This window comes from Pleurodeles waltl, chromosome 2_1 (genome assembly GCF_031143425.1).
Source record: "Pleurodeles waltl isolate 20211129_DDA chromosome 2_1, aPleWal1.hap1.20221129, whole genome shotgun sequence".
Classification (NCBI taxonomy): domain Eukaryota; kingdom Metazoa; phylum Chordata; class Amphibia; order Caudata; family Salamandridae; genus Pleurodeles; species Pleurodeles waltl.
In genome coordinates, this window is record NC_090438.1 from 580,905,205 (window position 1) to 580,917,712 (window position 12,508).

The 12,508-nt window shown below is 46.6% G+C and overlaps 1 protein-coding gene across 2 annotated transcripts in view; it reads right to left on the reverse strand.

Moving 5' to 3' along the window:
* Positions 1 to 12,508, reverse strand: part of RP9 (RP9 pre-mRNA splicing factor) — a 120,647-nt gene that overhangs the window by 42,264 nt on the left and 65,875 nt on the right. For both annotated transcript variants that reach the window (XM_069215448.1, XM_069215445.1), the window contains exon 4: positions 7,393 to 7,484. In XM_069215448.1, the coding sequence (XP_069071549.1) occupies positions 7,393 to 7,484 (92 nt within the window). The remainder of the gene's footprint in view (positions 1 to 7,392; positions 7,485 to 12,508) is intronic.

Genomic DNA, 12,508 nt, shown 5'->3' on the forward strand with positions numbered 1-12,508 from the left:
AAGCTGTTGAGAAGTCTATAAAAGCGGCATATACTACACCACCTCTAACCTGGACATATTTTTCATCCATAGTTTCATTAAAAGGATATTGTCTAAGGTACTGTGATCCTTCCTAAAACCTGCCTGCTCAAAAGGGTGGATCGAATTTTCTTCTACCCAGTCGTTAAGTGCACGAATATGCTTTTAGCAAAGTTCTTACAGAGAGCATCCAGCAAGGTTATAGTTTATGGTTAAAGATTTATCACCCTTTTGTACAAAGGGACTATGATACTCCCCATCCAGGACATCAGGATTACACCATTCGAGTAACAAGAATGAAATACCGGGTAAAGAATCTTTGCCCAAAGCGAGGGCTCTTTCTTAATTACTGCCATTGGTACCTCATCTGGGCCCATTGCTCCTGAGGCCCTCATCGACCTTATAAATCCCTCGATCTCAGTAACTGAAGGAGCACAAAGGGCATCAGGCTCCAACCAACTACCAATCTTAAGGTCCAATTCATCTAACTCAACTTCCTCATTTTCTGCATTTTCTGCATACAGGGAGAGAATATAATCCCTCCATTCTGCCTCAGCTATCGGAGGGGCTGAGGGAGTTTTACGTTACCCACAGCCTTCAGAAATGAGTGACCAAAATGCGTCCTTGTGTCCATTTTAGACACCAGGGGGCATTTGTGTTCTGCCAAATACCGCTAAATGTAGAATTACTCTTCTAGTGTAAATCAAGTATAATGTTGCGGAATTCTTAGGTAATTACAAGTGATTACGCTACACGAAATTACACGAGTGATGTCTACCCCTATTCATGTGGAGACTATAAAAATGTATAAACAAAAATATTAAATACAACAGTGCGCTAAACATCTATAAGTTTAATAAATGTTCACAAAACTTAAACAGGGACATTAGTGACAATCTATAATCATACTACATAAAATATTCCTCTCGCAGAAGCTGACCTGATTGCAGACAGGAGCTTACCATGGCACAACATATTTTCAAATGCTTCCGTCGGGCATAATCTACACAATCTGGTACTAAATCAAAGAGCATGTCAAACTGTCCTGATCGCGAGAAAAGACAAATGGTTTCGTTTAATTCTTATAACATTCTTAATGTTAGGAAGACATGTGATTAAAAATTACCAGCATCATTTGAGTCATCAAAGCTTTGCGAAAATTCATGTAAGCGATACTGAACCCCCATCCCAATCATTTCCTTTGGACTGGTCCCTGGAGAGAACCAATCTCTGTAGGTATTCAAATAGGGCACAATGAGAGGCGGCTTGTCACAAAAAAATGTGGGTCTTGCCTTCCCTATAAGGTACATAACCCGAGCACTAAATGTTGATAGGCAGTATGTTTGTCAGCAAAAAGTCATACCTACATGAGGGTGAGGCAGGCAGACTAACAGACGACTGTGAATATATACATTTTGTTGCGCACGGTCAAGCTATCACCATTTTAACTGGCTACCGACAGTCAGCCCAGAAAAGGTTGTGATGTCTATCAATCTATCTATCTTTATTTGTAGAGTAGGGGTAAAAGGCAGAAATTATGATTTTTATACGCAAACGTAAGAATTTTACAGCTTACTTGCAATTCTTTCATGTTCATGAGGACTCAGTCACCGGACACTAACAACCACTTGTGGCTCTCTAATAAGTGGGGTACCTTTCTTCTCAGTCTTCACTAGACTCATTAACAGACTTGTTTCCCATTTCCTGTTTCATAACACATTAGAGACAGTTAAAATATAAGTCAAAATTAAGATTGACAGGGCTCAGGAGTCACAACTCCTGGAGCACACCCTCAATACTGAAATAAAGCTACTGTTCAACAAAATGTACAGGCCATAACTAGGGCCACCCATAGTAAATTGGCCGTCCTCTGTGGCCCACTTCAATCTCACAGAATGAACCGTGCTGAATGCACCCTGCTATATTTGAAGCATCGCTTTTACGATAAGGGGGGTACGGCAGAGACTCTAATGGCATGTAAAACGTGCTTCCAAAGGGACACATAGCACAGCTTAAACTTCAGGACGACAGATGGGTGACAAGGAACCTTATAAACAGACTTTTTCACAACTTCTATCAAGCTCTTTACCGACAGAGCAATGAACAGCCCCTGATATAAAGGCATACATGCACACGTGCGAATGGACTCCCATTAGCCTCCACTCACAGGGATCTCCCTTAAGCTCCAATAGCACACGAAGTTCGGAAGGCATTCCAGATGATGCCCATTGGAAATCCCTGGGGCCTAATGGCCTCACCGTCACATTCTATAAACTGTTCCTATTGCTCTTTCTGGACCAACCCACAGTTATTTAACTCCTTTAGCCACATCAGAAGTCTGAACCCAACCATGTGGAAGCTGAAATTGTACTAATCCCTGAACATGGGAAATACCCCAATAACTGTGCTTCATACCACCCCATCACTCTATTAAACATGGATGCTAAACTTTACACTTAAGTTCTTGTGCTGCACTTAGAGCTCCTTCTCCCAAGCCTCATCAACCCGGAGCAGGTGGGCTTAATCTGCAACCATCAAAGAGCAGAAAATACCGGGTGGATAGTTCCCCTGGAGAAAAAGGCCCATGTTCGTCACACCGCCTTGCAGCTTCTCTCACTGGAAACATAGAAGGCTTTTGATAGGGTGAGCTGGGCTTTCCTGCGGGAAGTCCTGAGTAAGCTTGCGATGGGACCACGGAGGATCACTAGGATCATGGTAGCCTACACATCTCCATCCACGTTCATATGCCTGAATGGACAACATACCATCCCTCCCCCATAAATATTGAAAGAGGTACAAGACAGGGCTGCACACTATTCCCACGTCTCTCTGTCCAAGTGGTAGCCGCTGGCCATCCAGATCAGAACCTGTTTCAAAGTAAACAGTAAACAAATCTTAAGCCCTGAATCTCATCATACCGGACTAACTAGTTCCCTCCTTGCACTCCCAGCCTCTTTCTGCTGGGCTCTGCGATCTATCCAATACCTTGGCCTTAATATCACACCCCACATCGATGGGTGGACGAAGGCCACCTGGCCTGCTTTACGACACAACATTATCAAGCACCTACGATGATGGATACTCCAATAAATATCAATGTTGGGGTGCATAAATGTGGTCAAAATGAATGTTTTACCCAGGGTGCTCAACTTGTTCCAAAAACTGTTGACACCCATTCTCAAGGTGGAAATTAGAATCCTCCAAAAAAAGTGTGTGTGGTGCAAGGTCCCTCATCCCCAACAAACCTATGAAGGCCCCGGTCTCAAGGGGAGGCTTAGCCTGTCAGAAACTGGTGGAATACTACTGCAGAGCTCACCATCAATGTGTCAGAATGCGTGGTCCGAGAAAGCGAAAAAGCATGGACCAAGCACTGTGGGACTTGGTCTGGCTTCTGAAAAATAGTCACCCTAGAAACGCGTATCTAGTGACGCTAACAAAGAGTGTGTTGGACATTTGAGACCACCTAGCAACTAGGAGGGGTTTCACCAGTTTCCCCTTTACTAACGTCCCTTTGCATGCAATCCTGACTTTAATCCAGCCCACAACCCTAAAATGTTCACAGAGCCATGTGGGGTAACTGTTGGACCCTGAGTGACCTCTTCCAGGGACCTGCCATCAAATCCTTTGAGCAATGTAAGAGAGCCTTCTGTGTTGCAGAGACCTCTAATCCCTCCAACTCCGCCACTGGGCGCTACTCCCTGTAAACTTGTTTACGGCTACCTGCGGTATCATCACATTCAAAACCTTGGTCAGGTCCTTTGAAGGTGCAAAGTGGCTGATTTCCTGAACTTAGGCCACTATCCAAGACTGATCTCGCAACCTTGATCCTGGGGCTAAAAACTACAGCTCTAAAAGCCATAACACATTCAGATTGTTTATCGACTCAACACGTGACTAGGGCAGCCAAACAGCTTATAGCACTGTTCCGGAAGAAGGCCGAATGCCCCTCATCAGTAGCGTCTTGGTTCCACAGACTATGGCAGATACTTACCATGGAACACATTACTCATAACCTCTCACACTCCGAAAAAAGATTCACTTATCATTAGCAACCACTGACTGATTACTTGTCCAAACTTGAATTTATATATATATTTTAACCTACCTAGAATTAGGGCACTGCATTTCGTCAACTGAGACCTTGGTTGTCCCCTCCCTGGATATGGGATGGTATATAGTGAATCAGGAGTCTTCCCACTCTTAACTCTTCAACCAATCAATCAGACAATTTATAAAGCGTGCTACTCACCCGTTAGGGTCTCAAGGCGGGGGGTTGGGGGGTCGGTGGGGGAGTTAATGGTCGAAGAGCCATGTCTTGAGGCCTTTCCTGAAGGCCAGAGGGTCTTGGGTCTGGCGGAGTTGGAGCGGTAGGGAGTTCCAGGTCTTGGCGGCAAAGTAAGAGAAGGATCTTCCTCCGGTGGTGGAGTGGTGAATGCGGGGAACAGAGGCGAGGGCGAGGCTGGCGGAGCGGAGCTGGCGGGAGGGGGTGTGGAAGGTGAGTCTGTCGTTGAGGTAGGCCGGACCTGTGTTGTGGAGGGCTTTGTGTGCATGGGTGAGTAGTCTGAAGGTGATCCTCTACGATACGGGTAGCCAGTGTAGTTCTCTGAGATGGGCTGAGATGTGGTTGCGGCGTGGGACGTCAAGGATGAGTGAGGCAGAGGAGTTTTGGATGCATTGCATTTTCTTTTGTAGTTTGGCCGTGATTCCTGCATAGAGCGCGTTGCCGTAGTCCAGTCGGCTGCTGACTAGGGCGTGGGTGACTGTTTTTCTGGTTTCAACAGGGATCCACTTGAAAATCTTGCGGAGGGTGTTGTAGCAGGATGACGAGACTGTGTTGACCTGCTTAGTCATGCGGAGTGCTGAGTCAAGGATGATGCCCAGGTTCCGTACTTGGGTGGGGGCGGCTCCGAGCGATGTTTAGCTTAAGGCGGCTTGATTCCATCCAGTTGGCGATAGCGTGAAGTCCCTTGTGTAGGTTGTTTCTTGCTGTTGTGGGGTCTTTCGTGAGGGAGATGATCAGCTGGGTGTCATCTGCGTAGGATACTACGTTGATATTGTGGAATCGTGTGATGTTGGCGAGGGGAGCCATGTAAACGTTGAAAAGTGTTGGGCTGAGGGAGGATCCTTGAGGGACGCCACAGACGGTTTCGGAGGATTCGGACAGGTAGGGTGGAAGGCAGACTCTCTGGGTTCTGCCGGAGAGGAAAGAGGAGATCCAGTTGAGGGCCTTGCCATGGATCCCGGTGTTGTGGAGGCGTGTTCGGAGGGTGTGGTGACAGACGGTGTTGAAAACTGCGGAAAGGTCCAAGAGGATGAGAGCTGCAGTTTCGCCTTTGTCGAGCACGATCCTGATGTCATCTGTGGCAGCAATGTGTGCAGTCTCCGTGCTGTGGTTTTTGCGAAATCCGGATTGGGAGGCATCGAGCGCTTTGCTGTCTTCCAGGTAGCGGGAAAGTTGTCTGGTCACGATTTTTCCGATGACCTTCGCTGGGAAGGGGAGGAGGGAGATAGGTCGGTAGTTAATGGGGTTATCTGGATCTGCTTTGGGTTTCTTCAACAGGGCGTTGACGTGTTTCCATCTCTCCGGGAAGGTGGCTGTCTCGAAGGAGCTGTTGATGATTGCGCAGAGGTGGGGTGCGATGATGTTGCTGGCTTTGTTGAAGATCTGGTGCGGGCAGGAGTCCGAGGGGTCCGAGGGGGAGCCTGAGTGGTTGGAGGCCATGGTGTTGATGGTGTCTTCATTGTTGACGTGGGTCCAGGAGCATAGAGGGTTGGTGGTGTTTGATGCGTCGGGTTCTTTGTTGTCTGTGGTTGGCTGATGGGTCTGGGGTTCGAAGCTGTTATGGATGTCTTCGATCTTTCGACGGAAGTGAGTGGCAAGGGAGTTGCAGAGTTCCAGTGATGGCAAGGGTTCGTGGGAGCAAGTTCTGGGGTTGGAGAGTTCTTTGATGATGCCAAAGAGCTCTTTCTTGTTGTGGGCGTTGGTGTCTATTCGGCTTTTGTAGTTGGTTCTTTTGGTCGTGCGGATCAGCTGGTGATGTTTGCAGATGGCAGTTTTGAGGGCGATGTGGTTGGATTCGATGGGTGCAAGGCACCAGGTCTTCTCCATTCTTCAACATTCCCGTTTGGAGGCCTGCAGGTCGGGGGTGAACCAGCTGGCCTTGGGTCTGTGGTGGGAGTCTGAGGGTTGTTTGAGTGGTGCAAGGGTGTTGGTGCAGTCTTCTAGCCATTTGTGCAGGTAGGTGGCAGCTGTGCTGGGGTCCCGGGTCCTGGGGGGGGAGGTGGGGTGCCTGGGTAAGGGTGGAGATCCGCTGTTCTGTTGGGATTCTGTTCCAGAAGCGGCAGGGTGGTTTAGTGATGAGGTGGTGAGTGACCGGCTTCTGAAAGGAGACATGGATGCAGCGATGGTCGGTCCATAGGAGTTCGGTGGTGTGGCTGAAGGAGACGTGGTTGCTGGCTGAGAAGATGGGGTCGAGAGTGTGTCCTGCGGTGTGGGTGGGTGACGTAACGAGTTGCTTGAGACCAAGGTTGGCGGGGTTGTCGATTAGGTTGGTGGTGTTGGTGTCGTTGCTGTTTTCTAGGTGGAAGTTCAGGTCGCCGAGGAGGATGTAGTCCGTTAAGGCGAGGGCTTGGGAGCTGATGGTGTCGGCGATGTCGTTGCAGAACTGCAGTCTGGGGTCCGGGAGTCTAAAGACCAGTGTTCCTCTGAGGGTGGTGTTGGCGTTGGCGTTGATGTGGATTTTGAAATGGAGGTGCTCGGCATATTTGATGGTGTTGTGGGAGGTGGTGGAGACTCTTATGGTGTTTTTGTGGACTATGGCGATTCCTCCTCCTGGTTTGTTGCTGCGGTCTCTTCTGGTGATCTTGTAGTTTTCTGGTATGGCTATGGCTATGTCTGGTTCCGAGGCCGAATTCATCCAGGTTTCGGCGAGGAATGTGATGTCGGGCGAAGATGTGGTCAGTAGGTCCCAGAGTTCGATTGCATGCTTGTGGACGGAGCGGGTGTTGAGCAGGATGCTCAACAGGATGCATCTTAGGAACTCTTCAAACTGCAAGGCAAAGACATGGACCCCTCCTTCCACTCCCATGGGGTGCTGTACTGTGTTTTAATGTTAATGTTCTTTCCTACTGCACGTACATGACTCTGGCAAGAAGGGGTTATATTATCACATAATAACTTGTATAATTGGCATGGCCATTGCATGTTCACATAAGTGCTGTTGTATCCACTTGCCAACCCTCCGGGTCACTGGCTAAAGTGTTGGTTGGTATTAATAAAAATCAATAAAGATATTTACAAAAAATATGTAAGTCAAAATATATTAATGTAACACTGGTAATTAATGCTTGGAAACAAAAGACAATTTTCCTCACCACTCTGAATTGTTCAATTTTCTGATTGCCTCTAGTGAAAAAGGGGCATTCACGATCTCCTGTTCTGTGACCATACTGTTTACATCTCCAACCTATAAATAAAAAGAGAAAACATAAATTAAAACAATAGAGCTTAAATCACAGAACTGCAAACAACATGTAAAAAGAAGTATTAATAGAATTTTGTTCCAAATGTAGAACTCAAAGTTCTATGCAAATAACATTTTTCCTAAGCAAAACAGTACAATTTTGCCAAGGACTAATTTTAACCCTATTAGCAAAATTTGCAGAATGTTCAAATGCTGTGTAATATGAAATTTTGCAATATGCAATGTCACCTAACTTTTTTTTTTATACCCGAACGCGTAACAAAAAGGCTCACAATATATCCTCAGAGACTGGTTTGCATGTAAAATGTTTCCCAAGAAATATATATATATATTTTTTTTATACACAAAATGGTCACCTAATCGTACTGCAAGACTTTCTACTCTAAGTGTAGGTACAAGTAAAAAAAAGTGATGCAAGATACCAACATTCCACATTTTCTTAGAAAGTGAAATTTTGCTAACTTTTTATGGAATTTCACATAAATGTACAAGAAAACATTACTCTATTTCATGCACCCCTAGAAAATAATTTTTTTCATTCAACTCAATCTCCGTCTAAATATTATACCTGGTAGATATTTTACCACTATGATAAGATGTGGTATCTACTATTTCCCATGGGACAATGTATTCCTTTGCTGTTATAATATAGGATGAAGACACCTATGTCCCAATAATGTGGGAGGAGAGGGAGGGCAAGAGATAGAGAGATATAGAAACAGACAGATAGATGCTGTTTTCCTACTCCAAATGTGATTAGGGCCATTGAACACTGAGGAGTAAACAATCAAAACATCACTGAGGCCAAGAAGGATGTCCACAGAACATGCAGAATTCCCAACTTCCCATTTGAGGGAGCCTATCGTCAAAGAAAACTAGCTCATATTCTCTCACATCCCAAATCTGATCCTTCAGTTGCAAATGAGTCTGTTCCTCTCTTTTGCGATTTCTTCCAAAGAAGTAACCACGAGGATGCAAACAATGCCAGGGTAACTACAACTTAGTGTTCAGCTGCACAGCATTAATAGTGGAAATGGACAGTTTAAAATCAAATATGAAACATGGCTGCTGAGACCAATACTACTGGTGACAAAGAAGACAATTGTCAGCAGTTTCTTCTGCCCCGAGTGCACATCTAAAGGCAAAGTAAAAAAGGAAGCCTAATTAGTGACCAGACATATGCTTAAATCATTAGAATTTACAAGTGTATTGAGATGAGAAGATGACAAAGCACAGAGAAAAGGAGAAGACCATGAACTGTGCTTTTCAGGATCAACTAGATATCACTATTAAACTGAGCTACAACTATACTGAATACCTATTGTTAGAAACGGGGTCTTTGGTTGGCATTCATGCAATAACACAGTGAAAACACCACAAACATACAGTTTTAGAAAAATATGAGATATTTATCTGAATAAATTAAAGTCAAAACAATCAAGATTTGATAATCCCAAATTGAAATATCACTTTGATAATAAGAAGAGTCTTTAGTTCCTAAAAAGCAATAAGTGTCTCTTGCAAGCACAAAGTACCTGGTTTACAGCTAAATTATCTGCACAGGACCACGGAGGAGATGCGTGGAAAACGCAGAGGTGAGAGTCGGTTTCTCTGGGCGCACAAAGATGATGCGTCAATGCTTTTCCTTACAGCAAGGGATTTGCGTCGATTTCCGGCATGCAGGCTTAGATCATCTTCAGGTTGGGGGTTATTTGGACACCCCAGGGACGATGCAGCAAAATCCAGTTGCAGGACGAAGTCACATGAGCTACGTCGATCCGGTGGGCAATGTGGGGACATTTCTGCCACACGGCAGGCACTGCGTCGATTCTTCTCCCAGGAAGTCAGGCTGCGTCATTCCGCTTAGCAATGCGGCGATCCAGTGGGCCGTGTGTTGACGCTCTGGTGGCAACACTGGCGCTGCGTCGATCTCCGCTCGGGGAGCCAGGCTGCATTGTTTAGGTTCGGCGATGCAATGATTTTCTCACTGCAGGGCAGGCTGTGCGTTGATTTTCGCAGCAGAAGGAGTTCTTTGCAGAGATGAAGTCTTTTTGGCTCTGAGACTTCAGGAAACAGGAAGCAAGCTAAATCCAATCCTTTGGAGAGCACTTCTCAGCAGAGCCAGAGGGCAGCATGGCAGCAGGGCACCAGCAAGGCAGCAGTCCTTTACAGCAAAGCCCTCAGATGAGTACTTTGGGCATCCAGGCAGCTTCTCTTAGCAGGTTGCAGTTTCTGATTCAGAGTTCCTTTCCCAGTAAGTATCTTGTCAAGAAGTATCTGAGTTGGTAGGGTCAGAGACCCGGTTTAAAATACCCAAACGTGCCTTTGAAGTAGGGGAGACTTCAAAGAGTGGTTTAAAAGCGCACAGGGTCCCCTTTCAGTTCCATCCTGCCTGCCAAGGTCCCAGTAGGGGGTATGGCAGTCCACTGTGTGAGGGCAGGCCACGGTCCTTTGACATTTAAGTGTCATGCCCTCCACCCTCCCAGCCCAGGAAGACCCAATGAATATGCAGAAGCGTGCAGGTGACTGAGCATCCTGTGTTTGGGGTTGTCTGAGTGAAATGCACAAGGGAGCTGTCGACTTACCTAGCCAGACGTGGATTGTAAGGCACAGAAGGATTTAAGTGCAGAGAAATGCTCACTTTCTAAAAGTGGCATTTCTAAAATAGTAATATTAAATCCAACTTTACCAGTCAGCAGGGTTTTGTATTACCATTCTGGCCATACTAAATATGACCATGTTATTCCTGTAGGATCAGAATCTACCACTCAAACAGTATATGAGGGTAGCCCTAACGTTAGCCTATGAAAGAAGCAGGCCTCTTAGCAGTGAAAAACATATATATAGGCGTTTTACACTACCAGGACATATAAACTACACAGGTATATGTCCTGCTTTTTATCTACATAGCACCCTGCACTATGGGTTACCTAGGGCCTACCTTAGGGGTGACATAAGTGGAAAAAGGGGTGTTTTAGGCTTGGCAAGTACTTTTAGATGCCAAGTCGAATTGGCAGTGAAACTGCACAAACAGGCCTTGCAATGGCAGGGCTGAGACATGGTAAAGGGGCTACGTATGTGGGTGGCACAATCAGTGCTGCAGGCCCACTAGTAGCATTTAATCTACAGGCCCTGGGCCCATCTAGTGCACTTTACTAGGGACTTAAAAGTAAATTAAATAAGCCAATTGGGTATGAGCCAATGTCACCATGTTTTAAGGGAGAGAGCATATGCATTTTAGCACTAGTTAGCAATGCTAAAGTCTCAAAAACCAGCAAACACAATGTCAAAAAGTGGAGGGAAGCAGGCAAAAAGTTGAGGGTGATCACCCTAAGGCTGTCAGGTCTAACATGTGACAACCAGCTGAAAGTGGGGAGAGCTACCCAAGTATCTCAAGAGACCATGAGCGTTGGTGTGTTCAATCCCGGGCGCTGCTCCACCATAAAGTCCATCCCCTGTAGGGAAACGGACCACCTCAAGAGTTTAGGATTTGCGCCCCTCATTTGCATGAGCCATCTGAGGGGCATGTGGTCTGTCTGAACCCAGAAGTGAGTCCCAAACAGCTTCTTCAGTGCCCAGACCACAGCAAATACTTCTCTCTCAATAGCACTCCACGTCTGTTGCCGTGTTTATAGTCTTACACTAATAAAGACTACTGGTTGGTCTAGGCCCTCCTCATTCAGCTGTGCTAGAACCACCCCTATGCCATGCTCTGAAGCGTCTGTCTGCACAATGAATTCTCTGGAGTCAGGTGCCTTGAGCACGGGGGTCATGCACATGGTTTCCTTCAGGGAGTTAAGGCTTTCTGACAAGCTTCTGTCCAACTCACCAACCTAGGTTGTTTTTGGATGTCAGTTCTGTTAAGGGGCTACTATGGTGCTATATCCCTTGACAAATCTGCAGTAATACCCAGTGAGTCCTAAGAAGGCCCTCACCTCTGTTTTGAGTTCTAGGTGGTTGCCAGGCCTTGACAGTTTCAATCTTGGCCTGGAGGGGCTGCACCTTGCCACCACCTACTAGGTGTCCCAAGTACACCACGGAACCCTGCCCAATCTGGAACTTACTGGCCTTGATGGTCAGGCCTGCCTGTTGTAGGGCCTGAAGCACCTCCTTTAGGTGGAGCGGGTGTTCCTCCCAGCTGGAACTTTAGTTGGCAATGTTGTCTATGTAGGCTGCACAGAAGGCATCCTTGCCAGCTAGGACCTGGTTAACCAACCGTTGGAAGGTAGCGGGCATTCTTCAATTCAAAGGGCATTACTCTGACCTGGTAATGGCCCTCAGAAGTAGAAAAAGTGCCTCTCTTGAGCCCCTTCAGTCAAGGCGATCTGCCAGTACCCTGACGTGAGGTCAAAGGTATTAAGGAAGTTGGCAGTGCCTAGCCTGTCTAGGAGCTCATCAGCTCGGGAGATGGGGTGAGCATATGTCTTTGTGACAGAGTTGAGACCCAGGTAGTCCACGCAGAACCTAAGTTCTGGCTTTGCACCAGGAGCAGCAGCCTTGGAAACCAACACCACTGAGCTGGACCAGGAACTGCTGGACTTCTCTATCACCCCAAGAGCCAGCATCTTGGCAACTTCATCCTTGATGCTGGACCTCACTTTATCTGACACCGTGTAAATGTTATTTACTGGTGGACTGTCTCCTGTGTCAATATCGTGGACACACAAGTGTGTGAGCCCATTCATGAGGGAGAACAGGGAAGAGAACTTCTCCAACAACTCGTAGCAGTCTCCTCTCTGATCGAGAGTCAGGGAGTCAGAGAGATTAACACCCTCCACTGACCCATCAACTTCCTTGACAGAGAGGAGGTCGGGGAGAGGCTTACTCTCCTCTTCCATGCCCTCATCTGTCACAAGAAGCATGCTGACCTCAGACCTCTGACAATGAGGCTTCAGTCTGTTGTGGTGGAGAACCCTTAGGGGATTTCTGAGGGTCTTGAGGTCCACTAGGTAAGTGGCCTACCCCCTTTCACTCCTTGACTTTGAATGGGGCAGTCCAGCAGTCAA